The following is a 14,498-nucleotide window of genomic DNA, read 5'->3' as shown; positions in this document are numbered from 1 at the left end:
AATAATATTTTGATATGCAATTGGAAAACTGAAGAACTCTTAAGAATGTTTAAGAAACGTTAATTCTATAATATTTCGTGGCATTACTATAGCATGTAGATATCCTGACTACAAATTTGTTAAGTAGCCAACAGTGGTATCTTAACCCTTTGTTTTCCATCTTTAATGTTCCATTACAATCCTGTACTCTAAGTGCATTCACTTTTTTTTTTTTGCTAGTGGGGTGAGACTAAGTCCCTTGTACTGTGGCCACTTCTGGCCTATTGTACCAGCCCCAGATGATAGGCGAGGGTGATTGTGGAGCAGTTGGTGGAATGAAGATTGGCAGGGGAAACCGAAGTACTCGGAGAAAACCTACTCCAGCACCACTTTGTCCACCACAAATCCCACTTGACCAGACCCGGGATCAAACCTGGGCCACCACGGTGGGAAGCCAGCGACTAACCACTTGAGCTCTGGCGCGCCCAAGTGCATTCACTTAATGAGGTTTGATTGCAAGTTGCATAGTACCTTATAGAAATTGGCTTATCACCACTAAAACCAGTTGGACCAAAGACTGCTTTCCCATGTCAGAACTGAGAATTTATTAATTTGTATTAATTAACAATGTGGTGGCCTGTTATAGTGCCTGCTGGTTCCATAATAGTTGGACATTTCTCAGCCAGCTTCTCGAGAAGGGCTTTACAGGTCTTACATATATCACCAATAAAGCAGAAAAGTAATATTGATGATATATATATATATATAACCAATGCTACTACTACTAATAATAATAATATATCTTGATCTTTGAAGTGTGCAGTATCATTGGAATATTACTGTGCTTCTGTCACCATGTTAATAATCTAGCCTGGCATGATTTTAATAACTCCTTGGCTAGAATTTCTAAAGTCTTCTTCCCAGCACCTTCATTCCTTCTGGGATGGATTTTACATAGACATGCTTTGAAGAGAGTGATATTCATCATATAGAAAAGTATTTTTACTGTAACCCTTTATGAATTTTCCTGTAATGGGAAAACCAGCCACAACTTTAACCTGCCTATCTATACTACCATTTCTTGGCTGTAATCTGTAACAGACTTAATGGAATAATGTGCAGAGTTGTTTGGATGTAGAGATCTGCCACTGAAAGTACATTCAAAACTAATCCTTACATTGGACACACCACCATTGTTTGTTCTAGGTGAAATGGCTTAAGAGGCTGCAGAGATCATATGGGCTTCTACTAAACATGGCTGTCCTTGTCTGATGTGAGGTGGTGTGTTGCGGTGTATGTGTCTTTGCCATGCTATGAATGCAGGTTGTGTTGAATATTATTCTGCAATAGAAAGATAACTGAGTATATGTGGAATAAATTGGACTTCAAACATAGTTTAATTTGAATTCCACTTTTTGAGTGAAAAACCAATACTTCATCATTGTAATAATCGTCCTAATCGTGAAGGACTTCATTTTACGCTGAACCTGCAGCAGTACTTATGTGATTGTGTTTCACAGAAATGGATTAGACTGGTCTGGAGGAAGGAGGAGACACTTAAGGCTGATGTTATGTTGAAATTTGGAGCTGTATATTTTATTTACACCTGTATTGAACTTCATAGCATTTTATCATCATGATGCTGTGTAAGTGTCCTTTCCCCATTTAATAAATTTGCAGTGATTTGATTCTTTTAAGAAGTATCACTTTGTTATGTTAATACAGTATTGCACACAGTTGTTTTCCTGTTGGAAAGTAAAATATTAATTTATCAGTATTCTTATTAAGAAATATGTTTGAATAAAACAGTTGGTTATCAGTCAGAATGTTTTCATATTTCCTTATAGTTTCATCATTGTCTTTTGGCTGTTTACAGCTGTCATGACACCCTGATTCCTGCTTTTCATGCTTGTTTGTTTTTCCTGTAACCTTCACATAGTTCTGGGGTCCACCCAACCTCCTATTCAATTGGTACTGGGGGCTCTTTTCTTGCGGATAAAGCGGCCGGGGCATGAAGCTGACCACACCTCCGTATGCCTTCATGGCGTAGTGCTTAATTGCTTAAGCACAAGGACAGCTTTACCTTCACATAGTTTTCAAAATGCCATTGATTTTTTTCTCCTGTCTTCTGGAATGTCCCTCATTTTCTGCTCTCCTCTAAATATACCCTCTTAAGATTTCTTCACTTTTCTGTGAATATTGTTCTGCACTTACTGTACATATGTCTCTTCTGCCATGTTCTCAGTTCAGCATTCTTAAACACTGCAACCTCAAAAGAATAATTTCAAGAGCCCTTATTACTAGATTTATTAGATTTCCTCATGTCCATATTTTATTTTCCTGTAAATAAATACATCATAAAATTACATGTTGTAGTAATCTTTGTTGTTTTAAACTCCCTTAATACAAAATGAATTGTTCTGTGACTTGTATTTATACTACCATAGAAATAAACCTGTCTGCAGGAAATGACCCACATTTTACCATCTGAGCTTCTTTATCTTTTCTTTATTTTTCTCCCCCACCCTTGATATAACTACATAAATGCACTGTATTGAATTTTTCCTGGACTAGGTGTTTTCATCATTATTATTATTTAGAGGGTTTAGTGCACATTTTTATTTGTATCATGACTGTTTCACATAACATTTGTAGCTACACTCAACAGAGTAAGGTTTTCACAGAGGTGAAAATTAAGACTGTGGTCTTCTGGTTTATGGCTCTGTATAGTTTTATAGGTGGTTACATGTTTCATCTAGTGATGCTGTTGATTTTGTATGTGCCGTCTCTGTAGGAAATATGAATTCTGTTGGTCATGTTATTGTTGGTTTGTGGTTAGTTTGGTTAGTCAGAATTCCGTAATATATTTTGTAAATATTCATAATATACATAATATATTTAGTATTATAACATCTACTGTAAGAAAAATATTAGACAAAAACATTTGGAATATCCTACAGTACGCATACTGAAATTAATAGTACCATGGCACTGGTGCTTCTGATGGAAAGAGGTTACTCCATCAGTATGAGATTTGGTGGGGACTGTGGTTGTGAGACATCTCTCAGTTCTGTTTCTATAGGAAGGGATATGTGTGTATACTGCACATCTATACAAGGTAGCCGTATTTTTAGGACGAGTATAAGATGTAGTGGCCGGATTCAGTAGCAGTGTTCAGGCTGTCCTGGCAGGATTTAGCTATATTTTTGTGTATGCAAGAGGAGGAAACAGTACACAAGACTTTTGGTGGGGTCCGTATAGGTAAGCATTTGTCTGATCATTTCCCTATCCAGACTGGTCCAAAACAAGGAGATGCTTTATCGCCACTGCTTTTCTATTTTGCTTTAGAATATGCCATTAGGAAGCTCCAAGACAACCAAGTGGGACTGAAATTAGATGGGACACATCAGCTGTGGTCTATGCTGATGATGTGAATCTACTGGTTGATAATATAGATACCGTAAAGAGAAACACACAAACTTTTTTATTGATGCTAGTAAGGAGGTTGGTCTAGAAGTAAACACAGAGAAAACCAAGTACCGTATTTACGCATGTATAGGCCGCGTGCGTGTATAGGCCGCAGCACAATTTTCAGACAAATTATAGAAAAAATAATTTTCTTGGAATATTATTTCAGGAGTAGAAATTATTCCGAAATTTGGCAAATATAATTTTTTTTAAATGAAGTGTGATTTCGCACCCCAGTTTTCCTCCTGAATTTTTGGCAAAAAATGTGCGGCCTATACATGCGTAAATACGGTATATTCTGCTGTCTCATCACCAAAATGCAGGGCAAAATCATGACATAAAGCTAGGTAATAGGTGTTTAAAAATGTGGCACAGTTCAGATATTTGGGAATGATGATAACAAATCAAATCCTGATTCATGAGGAAATTAAGAGATTGAATTTGGATAATGCTTGCTACCATTCAGTCCAGGACCTTTTGTGTCCTTGTCTGCTGTCTAAAAACAAAAATTAGAATATAGNATTTGGCAAATATAATTTTTTTTAAATGAAGTGTGATTTCGCACCCCAGTTTTCCTCCTGAATTTTTGGCAAAAAATGTGCGGCCTATACATGCGTAAATACGGTATATTCTGCTGTCTCATCACCAAAATGCAGGGCAAAATCATGACATAAAGCTAGGTAATAGGTGTTTAAAAATGTGGCACAGTTCAGATATTTGGGAATGATGATAACAAATCAAATCCTGATTCATGAGGAAATTAAGAGATTGAATTTGGATAATGCTTGCTACCATTCAGTCCAGGACCTTTTGTGTCCTTGTCTGCTGTCTAAAAACAAAAATTAGAATATAGAAAACTGTAAGTTTGCCTCTGGTTCTGTATGGGTGTGAAACTTGGTCTCTGACTTTAAGAGAGGAACATAGACTGAGGGTGTTCGAGAACAGGGTGTTGAGAATATTTGGACCGAAGAGAGATGAAGTGACAGGAGGTTGGAGAAAACTGCATAATGAGGAGCTTCATAACTTGTACTCTTCTCCAGGTATAATTAGAATGATGAAGTCAAGGAGGATGAGGTGGGAAGGGCATGTAGCACAAATGGGGCTGAAAAATGAATATAGGATATTTTTGGGAAAGTTAGGAGGAAAGAGACCACTGGGAAAAACAAGACGTAGGTGGGTGGACAATATTGAAGTGGATCTTCGAGAGATAGGATGGGATGGTATGGATTGGATCGATCTGGCTCAGGATAGGGACCAATGGAGGGTTCTTATGAACAAAGTAATAAACCTTCAGATTCCATAAAATGCTGGGAAGTTCTTGATTAGCTGCACAATTGCCATCTCCTCAAGATGGGCTCAGCTCCATGAATGAGTGCAGCTTCATAATTTGCACTGTTCACCAAATGTAATGAGGGTGATTAAATCAAAGAAGATGAAATGGGCAGAGCACGTAGCACATATGAGTGGTGACAATGCATACAAATTTTTGTCAGAAGACCTCAAGACAAGAGACAGCTTAGGGGAATTTCATTCCAGATGGGAGGATAACATTAAAATGGATCTCAGAGGAACAGGGTTTGAGGATGTAATGTGTTCATGTAGTTCACACTAGGACCAGTGCAGTACCATGGTAGTGGGCCCTTATGAACAAAGTAATAATACTTTTGGTTCCATGCAAAGGTGGAGTATTTTGTGATTGACTAAGCTACTGTCCGTGGAATGACTCTGGTCCATAGGTAGTTTTTTAAAATCACGTATATTGGCATAACTTGTATGAAGGTATTTTTTAGAATTTATTTATATTGTATCATAAATATAAGAACTATCACACAAGACTAAGTACAAAACTATCATCTTAAATCACATAATACATATACAGTCATGAAGAGTTCTTCATTATAACATCTCAATCATGTATAAATTAAGGGGGAAAATGTCTTTACTGTAATCTTCAAAGACTTCCAGAAAATGAAAGTTTGTGGGGGTGCAAGAAAAGTGACCAGGCATCTCTGTTCTCAGGGTAAGGAAACGTAAAACTTTATGGATTTTAACACTAAACTGAAATCTTAAATGGAAGTCTTTTAACACTAACCATATTGACCTGGAATCATTGAAACAACATTAGATGACGGAAAGCTTGAAATCAAGCAACAGTAGAAGGGCGTTCCCCTGTACATGCAGTAACTGCCATACTGTCTCTTACGTTTTAAATATATGAATAATTTTACTACAGTCACGTCTCTAATAAATTTGTAAAATGCAGTTCCTTCAGTGTGCAGCTCTGATTCATACCTTTGTATGTTTGTTGACTGGTTTTGGGACAAACTTGCAAGCCCATACATTCCATCAGTGTCTTATATTTGAATGATGGGAAGAACATATATAGTACCACATTAATCGTTTACGGTTATTAATAAGCACATATGCCACATTCTTTACTATAAATAATTAATTTTAAAATCCTTTGCTATACAGTAAAACTTGGTTATAGCAACATCGGTTTCTGCGACACCTTGTCTATTGCATCAAATATTCAATGGTACGAACTAATTCTTCATAAAGTAACTGTTTTTATACCTTGCTTAGTACGACATGCACAAATGCATCAACCTCGTATGTAACGTCATTTTCATTCCTGAATTTCTCTGATATGGACATAGAACGTAATTTAGAAAGTGTGTATTGGGCAAGTAACAGGAAACAGATGAAGATAACTGATTACTGTACTCGTATCTAGGTACAGTAAGGCACAATAATTGATGTTATCTACTGCAATTTGGTGAGTAGGCCTACCTTTAATATACAGTATTAGTGCGGTGTGTATTGTCAGTGAAAAGCGCTGTAATATGTCTTTGATATTACACATTTTGGCAATTCTGCGTTAATGTTACGTTAGTCTGTACTTAACTATGTATTTCACTAAAAAATGCAACATTTTAACTCGGTTTTTGGTAGATTTTTACGTGACTAACATAAGGCTACTGTGGAAGTGCCCATTTCGGTTACGACGACATTCGTTTATAACGACACTATTTTTACGTCCCTTTGATGACGTTATAACCAAGTTCTACTGTATAAGTAATGAAAATTTGTAAATAACAGAGATTTTGATTGAATTAACAAGTATACATCAAACAAACAGTTTAACACATCTGTGATATAGTGAGTACTGGCAATTCACAGTAGGGAATTACTGTTCCAAATATTCTGCGATGGATTGCATTAGGGCTGTTTCAGGCTTTTCAGTTGCTAGTCTGACTTCTCAAGAGTATGAGCAACATCATTTTGAAGACAGCTTCATTGATTCTCTTGTCTATCAACCTCATCTTTTGAGAGGCATAAAATCTTAACTGTTATGACCTTGTAAAGGGTGAGAATATGTTAGGTGCCTGAACTGTACCAGCTGCATATAAAATTATGGTGCTGAAAAACGTAAGTATACACACAAATCTGTAAATCAAGATCAGTCACAGCACCAAGTAAACTGGCATAGCAATAAGCTCTAGACTTTTGTTTGGGATGTACTTGGTTTTAATCTCAGATGAGAAATCAGCTATCCTGAGATGTTTTATTTTTTTTTGGGGGGGGGGGGTCCATCTCCAGACAAATGCCAGGATAGCACCTCAATTAGGCCATTCATGTCTCCTTCCAAATCCTTTCCAATCCATTATTCATCAGTCACCCACCTTTCAATAATATACAGTCTGAGGGTGTCATACAATAAACCTGAAAAGAAAAATAGCTTTTGAATGTGGTTTATCCAAAAAGTAAGATTGTTTTTGAAACTAAATACATGTGTCTCATTTGCTCACCAAAGGTATGCACACTCCCAAACTGACAATGNTGCCTGTGAAATAATCATTGTCACAAATATAAATCACTGCGTCCAATGTGACCTGTAATTACAGGTCACATTGGACGCAGTGATTTATATTTGTGACAATGATTATTTCACAGGCACTGTTATGAGTATAAGACTTAATGTTTGACTTCACCTTCTCCTTAGCCCTGCCCAAGACAGGAAAACAAATACACTCAAATAAATGCTACAGATACATTTTTGTCTCAAATGTAAATTGCACATAAGATCTTTCTATAGGATATTTACTTGTAATATAAATTTAAAAAAGATTTAATTTTTGGAAAACCGAAATGCTTTCCTCACATTCTGCTACCTGCTTCTACCAGACTGATAAGCCTCTCTCCTCGAAGCAGGCGATGGCCGTTGAGCTACTAGTAGTATCCTCAAAGGTGCTACATATAGTGCCAGACAAATTTACCAAGGCCTCTTTTTATCATACAAAAAGTAAGAACATGGCAGATGCATAAAACCTTATCTGCTGTAATGCTGTGTTGGTGGGTGCAGAGCGTCTTGTGACTGGGTGCTGCCTATTATAGGGATGGGTGACCACATACAGACAGCCATGTTGGATGGTGTCTGACACTGTCCTGGTACCTTGGGACCTGTCTTGTCAGCGGTTCTTATGTTTTACACACTTGGGTGGGGTTTTGGGTTTAGTGTGCATTGACATCATTTTGGCGATAACAGTCGCAAAAAAAATACAGGATTGCCGTAAGAGTTGCACTGGTGGAGAATTAAATGTAGGTTTGTACACATGGTGCATTTATCTGGCTCTACAACAACATATTCCTTCATGGTACAACTGTCATGGCAACTCTGCATTACATTAGGCACGGTTCATCACCTTATCACTAAATGACGTCAGAACACACTACACCAAAGACCACACCCCAGAGTATAAAACGTAAGAACCTCCGAAAAGACAGGCCTTAAGCTACCAAAACAGCGTCAGACGCCATTCAACGTGGCTGCCTGCGTGTGGTCTCCCATATCACGTGATGCTTTTCAACAACTCACCAACCCAATATTACACTACTTTCTCCTTCAGATAGCAAGCCTAACGATTTGTTGACTGACATCTTGTGCAAGCTGTCCGCGTGCCTCGAAGTACCGACATATCTCTCTCACAGCCACGTTGCTCCTACTGAGGTCGTGTAAGGATCTGGCCCGCTTCTTGCGCCTCACCTTCACCTCCGCAGTCCCAGTGCTCCTGCAGAGATTGTCGCTACTCTGCGCTAGACGACGTCCCTGCCGGCAGAGGGACTCGAAGAGGCGTCTCTTTTCGCGAACTGGGACGTAGTTATCCACCTGCTGGCACTTCCGAAGCAGTGCTGCCACTTCTTTCTCGTCCGCGTCTTCCAGCTCAGAGTCGCTGTCCGACATCTTACGCACTGGGTCACTGCTCTGTGCTCTTAGTCTCTTTTCTTTGCAGTCACAAACACGGTTCTTCACCAGCACTCTCTGTTTCGCGCGACCCCTCTCATAGTTCGATGTGCAGTTGTTTTCACGCTGCAGCTGAGCGTGTTTTCGAGGGCGATGGAAGTCTTCTGGAGAGTTCCTGAGCGAGATGTCCCTCTCGTCGCCTGGCACTCTCCTCATGCAAACCCCCTCACCTTCGTACCCTCTTCTTGCAGCGATGGTAGCGGTGATACCTAAAATGTCCAGGAACCTGATTGCTTCGAGCGGCGTCTGACTCATTAGTTCGACAGCCAGAGTCTTCACCCACCGCTCGTATTCTTCGTCAGTCTCGGCCTGAAATCAGTGAAGAGCACACATTTATTGTTGTAAATATACTGGATAAGCGGTCACGGACAGACGACGGCATTCGTCTTGAAGATTTGTCGGGGGGCTAACAGCTGTTCCCCTTCAAAGTACAGGACCTTACAAAATGTTACACGTTGCCTCGGCCTTTCACAGATTCTTTGGAATGAACTAAGGAACAGAAAATAATAGATACAACTTATGATATTTTGGAACTTCGATTGCCTAGAAATAGCGTGTTAGTATGTGCACACTGATAGATACCAGTGGTGGGTTTTGTAAACCATGAGTTTACGATGATTGGAATGAGTATGGGATGCCGGAGAGAAGTTCTTTCCCGGGAAAAGGGCTAAAGCTCCCGGGGAGTGAATGTGATCCTACATCTAGCGAGAAGTTTAAGGACGCGTGGCGTCTTACCACCACTCTCCCATACGCCTTAATATCACACAGACAGCTTTGCCTTCGTATACGTAGTGAATAGGTAGCGGTGGAATATTTCCAGTCGTGGACATAGCAAATACGAGTCAGCGATTCGAGTCTGCACGACTGACGTTCTATTCCCGGAAGGATACGGGCGCTTTCGTTTAACGGCTCTGCTGTCATCTAGCTTCATATCAGTTGTCGGTGAGGGCCCATTCATAGGGTGCGATAAGGCCGAAGAGGCACTGATCTCAGCATTCACTTTCAACTAGCACCGAGGTTAAAAATGCATGGAGCTTCATATCAAGACTCCCATACCTCAAGTCCCCTATGCTCACACGTAGTGATTAAGCTAGGGCAACTTTTACATTTTATCTCATTCACAAAAAGTAAATTTTAGATTCCATAGTTCATTCCATGCCAATCACAGAAGCCGCGCGGTCTAAGGCATGCATTATCTTCGCTCGCTCGAACGCTGGGATCGCGGGTTCGAATCCCACCCAAGGCATAGATGTCTATGTGCGTTTATTCTGTGTGTAGGTAGCGGCCTTGCGACGGGCTAATCCCCCGTCCAAGGAGTCGTACCAACTATATATAGGATTAAGAAACTGAAAAGCGACCAAGGTCCAACAGAAGGACTGTAGGGCCATGGATGAATGGATGGATGGATCATCTCATTAGCTTCGAATGTTGCATTCTGTTTCCTTACAGTCACTCCCCTTTCTTTTTCCCTCCATCCTATGCCCCAAGAGCACTAGGTAAATGTTCTTCCTGTTGTTAGCAGCTGCTTATGCGAGTATGACCTTACTTCTTCAAGACTGTTTATCTCTAGACATTGTATGGATACTTTATTATACACAAAGCTTTTCAGCAATAATAATAATAACAATTTAGTCAGTCACGTTCTTCCTTTTGCACTGCAGCTGGTCAAGAGGAGACGCTTAATTCTGTTAATTTTAATTTCGTGGCCTTGATAATCTTAACAAATGTTGATGCATGCAGGAACGGAAACAAGTGAGTAACACATGCGTTGTCCATTGTGGTGGAGCGCTGACATCATGAAGCATTTAAGGATAAACAATCATAATTCCTGAATTAAGGATAACGGCACCGCATCCTGCTGCCTTTAACTACTGATGATGAATATACTCTTCCGTGATCACTTCGATGTTTCTGGGAGCCAAGACCGACAGTAGCAAAAGATAAAAAGATCTGAAGGAGCGAGGAGGATTTCATTTGTTCTTCCACCCTTCTTTCTCTCTGTCTTCCTGCGCCTGACTTTTTCTTTCTCTTCATCCTTTACTCTGTCGCTAGGCTACACCCTGATTTGGAGTCTCTGTCTCATCTAACCGCAGAGGTTTTCCGCGGCCTGTTCGTACTCTTGGCCGGACGTAGCGAATGGCTCCCAGTTTCACAGAACAACACAGAAGCAAACACGCAAAATTTCGAAGCCGCGATCACAACTTTTGCTGCACTCTAGATTACGTCTGCAGAAGTCCGTTACTTGAGTCGGCTTTGTGGCGTTCGTAGTAAGGCAGAATTATAACAAATTATATTGTGCATGAACTGGAGTCAGCTTTCAACGAGGATTTCACTCCATTGGTGGAAATATTTCGAGACATTTTCACTTATATATTTCTTTCTATCCACCTTGCTTTCTGTTTTTCCTCATTCCTATATTTCTCTATCTCTCTCTGCAATATGTTAATTAATCCATACAACAGTGACTGGCTCGGCCACTCACTCAGTTCATGGTATGGGTGGTACAACGCTTTTCAAGAGCCAATTCTTATTAATGTATATAAATTTGTTGTCACCGCATGAGAACCCAACAGTCCCTCAGAAACAGTGGTTCTGGAAATAGCAGATTTTAAGGATCCAAAATATTCACTTTGTATGCACTTTGGTCAACCGCTGCATTTGGTTTTCTGTATCGGCGGTTTCCATTTCGCGTACACGGGGTAAAATATCGCAGCAAGAAATCCACACTTGCAGGAGGCAGAGGTGTAATGACATCGGAAAACCAGTTTTCTAGTTACCACATTTATCTCTGCGGCTCGCCGTTTTGTGACGCTACTTATAAGCTCTTCAATGTCTAATGTGTTCTTAAAGAGGTTATTGCATATGATACTTTTTGTGTGTAGGGAAGGAACAGCAATTTGGTCTTTCATGAGTGTTAACAATAGAGTAAACCCTCGTTATAACGGAACCTGATATAGCGGAAAAAATCTGGCTGTGTACAACTGTGAATTATTAGAGACGTTGAGGCACCAAGAACGTCTTGTAGTTATGAAACTATTTTAAATTAAAAATAATCCAAATATAAAAAATATGTAGTCACTTCTGTGTTTCTACGTCTATTGCGTGTATTGGTTATGTAGAACTATGGTATACTTCTGTGAATACCCCTTCACTCGGTTACACCGGACATCGGCAATGAGGCCCCATAACGAGGTTTAACTGTAGTTCCCTTAAAGCCCACTTTCTCATGATGTCTTAGTTTTGCCATCCGCGGTGCTTTTTCAGAAACCCAATTCCAGAGGTTCACGAGAGATTGCTTATAAACTTCGAGAGGGTTGCCTATGTTGAAGGCTAAGGCTAAGTTTGTGGGCAGTGTGAGTGAGTGGACCACATACCCATCATGTAGGCCACCAGATCAACACAGTGAAGGTGGGTCAGAAGTGCAGATGGATTTCCATCCGTTCTGGAGGCTAGGGTGCCGCTGGGGACGATTAATACCGGAAGTGGCAACCCACTTCGTGCTGACAAGATTCATTATTTCGTACTTGAGAGGAAAGACAAAATGTTTCCTTGTCGAGTTGGCTGAATCTAATGAAAGCTCCATAATATATAATCTTCACCAGATGTTATTATGATGCTCATGTCGAGGAAGTTGAGACGGACGAAGCACGTGCCAAGACTGGGGAGATGAAAGATGTAAGCTGATGAAGAAAAGCTAAATTCATGTAGAATTCTTCTGGGAACATGTCCAATTGGAAGCAGGAGAAGGAGTTGAAAGGCAACAGTAGGATTTATCTTGCGGTGTGAGGATCAGGGGTGGGTGTAACTGGTGCAGTACCATGTCTATTGAGGGTCTCTTGTTATTAGTGGTTTTGGACCTTCAGGCTAAGCTCCTATTGTGTCCGTTGTTTATTTTGACAGGAAACACATGGCATGATCGAATCCGAGACCATTTGTGTCTAAAGAGAGAGACACACACACGCGGGCGTCTTCTTCTTCTTCTTTGGCTATACGGTCCTTTTAAGTTAAACTTTGCCTCCCTTTTGGTGGGGGTCTGAACAAGTAATGTTTTCTGGAAAGTTTGTTAGCCTTTACCCAACCCCCTTAACTCAGAAGGACCAATGTTTTTCTGTCAGGGTGTACTCCCTTATGGAGATTGACTTCACCAATCCTAAAGAACCTCCCACCCTCGGTTTTTCTGTAGGGGGTTTCTTTCCCTTTGCCACAGAGTCCCGTTTGAAGGCGCCAGATACTCGCCATTCAACCCGCTGCGCCTGCCATATCTGTGCTCTCACCCCAGAAAGTGTTGCCCAGGAGTCACCACGAGACGGAGCAGCTAGGTTTTGCCAGCAGAGCCCTACTTAACGGATGGTCTTCTGGCACTTAATGGTATGCACCTACTGGCATCAGTGCACCTCACCAGAGGAATTTACCAGCCTAGACGCCCCCTTACAAACACATGCACATACACATACACGTACGCACATTAATTATTGTGTGATATGTTCCAGCCATTCTGGAAACGAAAGCCAGAAATCTAACGCAAAACTATTCCATAATTATATCTGTTTTTCATTAAGTTAACTAATTCTACTTATATTCGATAAATTTTTACATCCTTAAAGAAGACAAACGCCAGCCAAAAGACTGGACGTCCCGAAACCGTCAAAATACGACAGAAGTTTAACATGTCTGTGGGGATACAAACTGGGCTCCTTCACTTTATGTGTCCTACAAGATCAGGTTATTTTGTTTACTTTCTTCCTCACTGAAAGCAAACGTGAAGACAGAAGCTCTATCACTTGTGATTTTTTTGCAAACCCTTAAGTATCAGTGAGCTGAATATGGAACACACGATTAGAATTTTTAAAATGCAGTTATCATAAACCTCAACTGAGCGAAAATCAAAGTGGACTATCCTGGTATTTGCACTATGATCAAGTCAAGAAGGAAGTTAGGCAGGGCATGTAGCACGCCTTCGGAAGTAGAGAGTCCATGCAGGGTTTTGGGTCGATCACAGTGGACGCGCGGTCTAAGGCATGAACTGTCTTCGCTCGCTCGAACACTGGGATTGTGGGTTCACCCAGTAAGACCTACCGTGTGTATAAAAAAGGAATGCGAAACTCAAGAAGAGGCCAGGGCCCAACAAAGGGCTTTAGAGCCACTGATGAATGAATGACTGAATGAATGATTAACAGGATTTTGGAGGGAAATCCAGAAGGAAAGAGATCACTAGGAAGATCCAGACGTAGCTGGAAATATAATAGTAGGGTAGATGTTAAAGAAATAGGATGGAGTGGTATGGGCTGGATTAATCTGGATCAGGATATGGACCAGTGTAGGGATCTTGTGAACGCTGCATCCATAATCCCTCGTGGATTTTAATGAAAGCGTATACCCGCTTAGGCGAGTGTTTTAACGAGAGGCCGCAAAAATCTTCCATACCCACCGCTCCATCTCTCCTCCCTTACCGTCACACTCTTCACTTCTTGTCCTGCTGTTTGTCTTCTTCATTTTTTCTTTCACAAAAATCCTACTGGTTTTGAAACAGGGACCTTCTGATCACTAGGCTGATGTCTTACACCAGCACCACCGAAATTTATTTTCTTTAATCTTCTTTCTGAATGGGCTCTAAATTAAGAGAAACTGACTGGCCAACCGTCAGTCGGAAAATGACTTTGAAACGAAGCAAGAAGTAAAGAGGAATTTTGTAAAGGTAGAAACGAAGCTGTAGGATATATGGAAGACGAAAGCGAATAGTTGTCAA

General features: G+C 40.4%; 2 protein-coding genes across 16 annotated transcripts in view; one reads left to right on the top strand and one right to left on the bottom strand.

Annotated features, from left to right (window-relative positions):
- Window positions 1-1,643, top strand: part of LOC111864255 (NAD kinase) — a 135,197-nt gene extending 133,554 nt beyond the window's left edge. For all 11 annotated transcript variants that reach the window (XM_023851348.2, XM_023851346.2, XM_023851349.2 and 8 more), the window contains one exon: window positions 1,186-1,643. The gene's annotated coding sequence lies outside the window, so the exon portion shown is untranslated. The remainder of the gene's footprint in view (window positions 1-1,185) is intronic.
- A 5,402-nt stretch (window positions 1,644-7,045) lies between these two features.
- The window catches only part of LOC111864251, a 41,141-nt gene continuing 33,688 nt past the window's right edge, over window positions 7,046-14,498 (bottom strand). The window contains exons 3-4 of one of the 5 annotated variants that reach the window (XM_033751363.1): window positions 8,495-9,061; window positions 7,046-7,173 (exon numbers count right to left, since the gene is read on the bottom strand). In XM_033751363.1, the coding sequence (XP_033607254.1) occupies window positions 7,126-7,173; window positions 8,495-9,061 (615 nt within the window). In that variant the 3' untranslated portion in view covers window positions 7,046-7,125. Of the gene's footprint in view, window positions 7,174-7,353; window positions 9,062-14,498 lie in introns of those variants that run through there. The other 4 variants (XM_023851340.2, XM_023851341.2, XM_023851342.2 and 1 more) reach the window with 4 other exon arrangements.

Source organism: Cryptotermes secundus, unplaced genomic scaffold (genome assembly GCF_002891405.2).
Source record: "Cryptotermes secundus unplaced genomic scaffold, Csec_1.0 scaffold33, whole genome shotgun sequence".
Taxonomy (NCBI): domain Eukaryota; kingdom Metazoa; phylum Arthropoda; class Insecta; order Blattodea; family Kalotermitidae; genus Cryptotermes; species Cryptotermes secundus.
Note: the sequence above shows the minus strand (reverse complement) of the source record. Positions and strands in the feature narration are given on the sequence as shown.